The sequence below is a fragment of the Dryas octopetala genome, chromosome 3, assembly GCF_963921425.1.
Source record: "Dryas octopetala chromosome 3, drDryOcto1.1, whole genome shotgun sequence".
NCBI lineage: Eukaryota > Viridiplantae > Streptophyta > Magnoliopsida > Rosales > Rosaceae > Dryas > Dryas octopetala.
The window spans coordinates 25,553,865-25,558,947 of NC_141368.1; the positions used below are offsets into that span (position 1 = coordinate 25,553,865).

General features: G+C 32.7%; 1 protein-coding gene across 1 annotated transcript; it reads left to right on the forward strand.

Moving 5' to 3' along the window:
- Positions 1-1,943: 1,943 nt before the first annotated feature.
- Positions 1,944-4,124, forward strand: LOC147292037 (WAT1-related protein At1g25270-like). The gene is made up of 7 exons (XM_086236113.1): positions 1,944-2,119; positions 2,460-2,516; positions 2,696-2,812; positions 2,910-3,174; positions 3,290-3,448; positions 3,544-3,695; positions 3,980-4,124. The coding sequence occupies exons 1-7, from the start codon at positions 1,944-1,946 to the stop codon at positions 4,122-4,124; spliced, it is 1,071 nt and encodes a 356-aa protein (XP_086092239.1).
- The last annotated feature ends 959 nt before the right edge of the window (positions 4,125-5,083 follow it).

Sequence of the window (5,083 nt, forward strand, 5' to 3'; positions counted from 1 at the left end):
AGAAAAAAAACATAAGAACTTGTTTTTTTTTTTTTTTTCAAGAGTTAATTTTTCATGGACTTTGTGTATTAAAGTTCTGTATTAGTATATAAATTTTACATATGCAATTAGGGGTTATCATTAAATCAGGTTGTCCTAAACTTATTGGGCTTGGGATGAGTTTGGGCTTAGCCTAATTAGGTTTGTACACAGTGTTAGCTAGTCCAATTGGGGATATTAATTTTCATGCGTAAATGTGCTCATATTATGTAAAATGTAAAGTATCTCCAACTGACTACTCAAATTTGGCTCTTCAACTCTTACTTTGCCGACATGTGTGTGACAATTTGAAGAGCCAAATTTCTTAATTTAAAATTGTGAACTCTAACAGACTCTTCAATTTTATTAATTTTTTATTTTTTATTTTTTATCTTTTTTCTTGTTTAGACAAAATTTAAGATTTTATTAAATTCTAATATTTTAATATTTGAAGAGCCAATTAAGTTCACTCGTCAAAATTGAAGAGCTGACTTTGGGTCCCTATTTTGAAGAGCCCATTTGCGGAGGCTGTTGGAGATGATTTATCCAACGTGGCACAGCTAATTGAGCAGCCAAAGACATTTACTCAGTTTGTTGGAGATGCTCTTACATGGAACAACCAAGGAGTACAATTTTGTTTTTTAGGGGTATAGAAATTTTAACACCAAACCAAAAAGATTTCGTTCAAATTTTGACAATTTTGCCCAAAATTCTAGAAATTTCGGCAGGGAGGCGGAGACCAAGAAGGAGAGAAGGAAGAGAGGGAAATCGGGGAAGGAGGAAGAGATCGGGGAGGGAGAGGAGGAGAGAGAAGCTGTGATGTGAGTCTACGCAAGGCTGGGAGAGAGAAATAAGAGGGAAGAGGAAGAGAGAGTCATGGGAGGAAAAGGAAGGAAAGAAAAAGAAAAGAATAAAAAAAGAAAAAAAAAGAAAAGAAAAAACAAAAAAAGAGTTTAGGGTTGATTGGGGTTTGGGGCCTTTGGGCAATTGGAAAGAATAAAAAGGGTTTGGGGTTTCGTTTAGTTGTTTTTAAATCCTAAATCCTAATACATTTCTATATAAAAAATATTTAAAAATACCCTAAAGGGCCTAAACCCTAATATCTTATACCATATCCTAAAGAGTATAGAGTATAAAGAATATACTAATTTCATTTATTCATTATACTAATTTTATTTAATAGTATTAATTTGCCTCCGGCGCCCATTATATTAATCTTATATCACATGAAACCTACTATATAATTTAGTTTCTTCAATGTTTTTTATCAATGTAGTAAATAATATGTTAAATAAACATATGGTAAAGTTTCATTCAAAATTTCCGTATTTGATAGTAATTTCCGTTGTTTCTGTCTAATTTTTGTCGAAATTTAAAATTCGTCGAAATTTCCATCGAAATTTCTGCGAAATCCGAAATTTTACTCCTCGGGAACAACTCATCGGATTTGTCTTGGTGGATCGATGCCACGTCACTAAGGTGGAAAATTATGGTACAATTTATCGGATTATAGTTTTTTTTTTTTTTTGGCTTTTATATAATTAAGGTTATATATATATATGTCTTTTGTCAAATAAAAAAAGGTTATGTTTTTTTGTTTTGAGACATTTGATGTTAATGGGTGTTTCATAATTTATGAGAATTTTCGTCATGGAGAGTTTGTGTTCGAACTAAAACCAGAAACCTTGGTTTGTGCACAAATTACAGGATAGGCACTCTAAAGTTATGATAAGGTTTACCTCAAAAAAAAAAAAAAATAAAGTTATGATAAGGTAGTTGCAACGGCCACCTGGGCTCCATATTTCAAGCGGGCCTCCGGGCTCTTGAAGCTAAACCCTTTTTAATTCTCTTAATTCTCTATAGAAGCATCTATTTAATTCTCTTTGAAGTTTCATCTAAACCCTACACCTTAGAAACCTAGTATAATGGCAGAGGGAATGAAAGCAGTGATGATAATGGTGGTTGTTCAGATTTTATTTGCAGGGATGAATATATTATACAAACTAGTAGCAGATGATGGCATGAATTTGAAGGTTTTGATTGCCTACCGTATGATTTTTGCTGCTGCCTTTATGCTTCCTCTTGCTCTCATATTTGAAAGGTTCCTCCCTACACCTGCTTTTATTGATTTAATTTTTCGATCCTCCATTCTCATTATTCTTTTCCACGTATAACGACATCGATCTAAACTAAATATGTTTTTTTAAAAAAAAATAAATTAGGGTTTAGGGTTTGGAAGTGCAGAAGCACGGCTTGAGAGTGAAAGTTCTGGTTTGGTGGGTTTTAAAACAAAAAATGACAAGTGTGAAGATATCATTAATTAGGTCATATCCATTAGGGTGGACGTACATGGAGGTTGTATTCCCTCATTAATCACTATTCTCATATACTATTAGTAAAGATTGTAACTAATTAGTAATATTTTTTTTTTCAATTTACAGGAACAGCAGGCCAAAACTGACATGGATTATACTCTTTCAAGCTTTTCTCTGTGGGTTGTTTGGTTAACTATGTTGTCTTGTTATATTTAGTGCAATTAAATTAGTGAAATCTTAATTTGAACATGACTACTTTAAAATGTGATTTGAAGCAGTTTAATTATTGTTAGTATGATCAAATGTACAGAGCACTGCAAACAATCTTATATAATCAATCAAGTACTTATTATTTATTTCAGGGGTGCATTGTCTCAAAATTTATATATTGAGGCCATAGCCTTAACATCAGCAACTTATGCAGTAGCAATATATAATCTTGTTCCAGCCATTACCTTTATCCTGGCCATATCTTTTAGGTAATGTGCATAATTTGCATTATATATGTCAGCAATTAATTAATATATCTGAATCCTAATTGCATATGGGAGGATGATATATATAATTTCATCTCAGGATTGAGAAGCTGGCCATAGGAACTCATGCTGGGAAAGCTAAAGTTGTGGGAACAGTTATAGGGATAGGAGGGGCTATGCTTTTCACCTTGTACAAAGGCCTAGAGATTGACATCTGGTCTACACATATAAATCTTCTGCATCATCATCTCAGGCCCCAAAACAGCCATGATGCATCATCACACAAAGACTCTGCATCTCTTTTGTTGGGCTCCTTCGTGTCTTTCGGTAGCTGTGTATCCTTTGCTATTTGGCTCATAATTCAGGTTTAACATGTGTACAACAGTACGTTCACACCATTGTGTACATATCTAATTTGATTTTCTTCAAATTTTTATATATTCATATCATCCATGTACTTACTTCAATTTATCAGTACAGGCAAAAATGAATAAGCAATATCCATGCCTTTACTCAAGCACTGCTCTAATGTCCATGATGGGATCAATTCAATCTGTAGCTTTTGCCCTCTGCATGGAGAGGGATTGGGAACAGTGGAAGTTGGGTTGGAACATTCGACTTCTTGCAGTTTCTTATTCGGTAAATATTTAGCATCTTCATGTAAAATATATGATTCTTATAAACTAAGTTAATTAGCTAGTGAGGCTCTATTTCTATTTACATTTGTGTTGTAGGGAATTGTAAATTCTGGAGTTGCAGTGACCTTAATTTCATGGTGTGTAAAGAAGAGAGGGCCATTGTTTGTCTCAGTTTTCCAGCCTCTCCTGCTTGTGATAGTTGCACTTGCTGGGTCTTTGCTACTAGATGAAAGGCTGCACCTCGGAAGGTACGAGACTATGACTTATCTGTTAACTTTTTCTCAATTACAGTCATTAATTATTGTTTATTTTTTTTTTTCATTAAATTTGTTCTTCTATTAGTTTAGTAATATTTCTGTTTATGAACGATTCTAATAAAAAAATGTTACATTTCTTTTTCCATTCGTTCTTGTATTTCTTTGCCTTTGGGCTTTAATTTAATTTGTTTATTTGGTTGATTCAATTTTTATTTACCAAAAGAATTAAGAAAATTGACCAAATATTTATATATTTACATATGTGCAAATGACAGCATATTAGGAGGAGTGTTGATTGTGTGTGGATTATATGTGGTATTGTGGGGTAAAAGCAAGGAAATGAAGCAGATGACTCAATTAGCACCGCCAACAAGCCACGTCCAAGATGAACCCCAATCCCAATCCCAAAATCCATCTTAATCTCAATCGATGGATGTTGTTGTTACATCTTCTTCTGTGGTGGACTACATCGATCTACATGCAGCTCTCCAATTAGCAACATAGTCGCAAAAGTTAAACCCAATTATCTTTCAATCCCAGATGTTGCTAATTATGCAACGGATTCGAGTTCAGGGGAATTTATAAATATAAATATATACGAGGAAAAGGGAGGACTACTTGAAGTCTTAATCAAGGCTAGCTGCAAAAAGTTGAGAGGTTGAGTTGTCCCCACTTTTTTTCTTTTAAACATTTGTACCCCCTTGTTATTATTTTATTGGATAGGGCATATTTTTTTAAAGATTTTATTTTTTATTTTTTACTATTTAATATATGAATGTCATATAAATTGAGAAAAATAGTTGAAATATCTAATTAACACTACTAATTCTATTGATAGAACTGCTACAAATACAAAACAAATGATAAGCTATAGCCTATATATACAGATAATCTATCCGATCATCAGATAAATCAAATCTTGTACTCTACCAGACCGAGGGTCCACATGCAATAGCTCTTTTAAGTTCTTGAGGCTGATGTAAGTTCGGCTGACTTAATTAAACATAATGGGTACATTGTTCATTTTCAAATATTTCCTTTCAGTTTAGAAAAAGAAGTTTAAATTCATATATGGCTTTTGCAGTTTGGATTGAGGAAAGTCCAGTTTGGACTCTTCTAGTTTGTTTGAAATGCAAATGGTGTTACAATTAAAAGAGGGGAAAATAGTATTGCTTGAATTTTTTTTGTTCAATCGTTATTTTCCAATTTATTTGATAGAATTTTATCAAGTAAATTTGATAGAATTTTGTCAAGTAAATTTTTTTAAAATGACACATATTTTGGGGTCATTCCTAGTTTAATTAGGACACGCGTTCGAGTTTATGTTAATGTATAACATATATTTAGGATTTGTGTTATTGTGGAACAATTTGTCAACT

What these genes read in the sequence shown, in the direction of transcription:
- LOC147292037 (XM_086236113.1), top strand. Translation starts at nt 1,944, where the DNA reads ATGGCAGAGGGAATGAAAGCAGTGATGATAATGGTGGTTGTTCAGATT. An exon ending in CAAGCTTTTCTCTGTGGGTT is followed by an intron (nt 2,517 to 2,695) that starts GTTTGGTTAACT and finishes TATTTATTTCAG; the next exon opens with GGGTGCATTGTCTCAAAATT. An exon ending in GAAAGGCTGCACCTCGGAAG is followed by an intron (nt 3,696 to 3,979) that starts GTACGAGACTAT and finishes TGCAAATGACAG; the next exon opens with CATATTAGGAGGAGTGTTGA.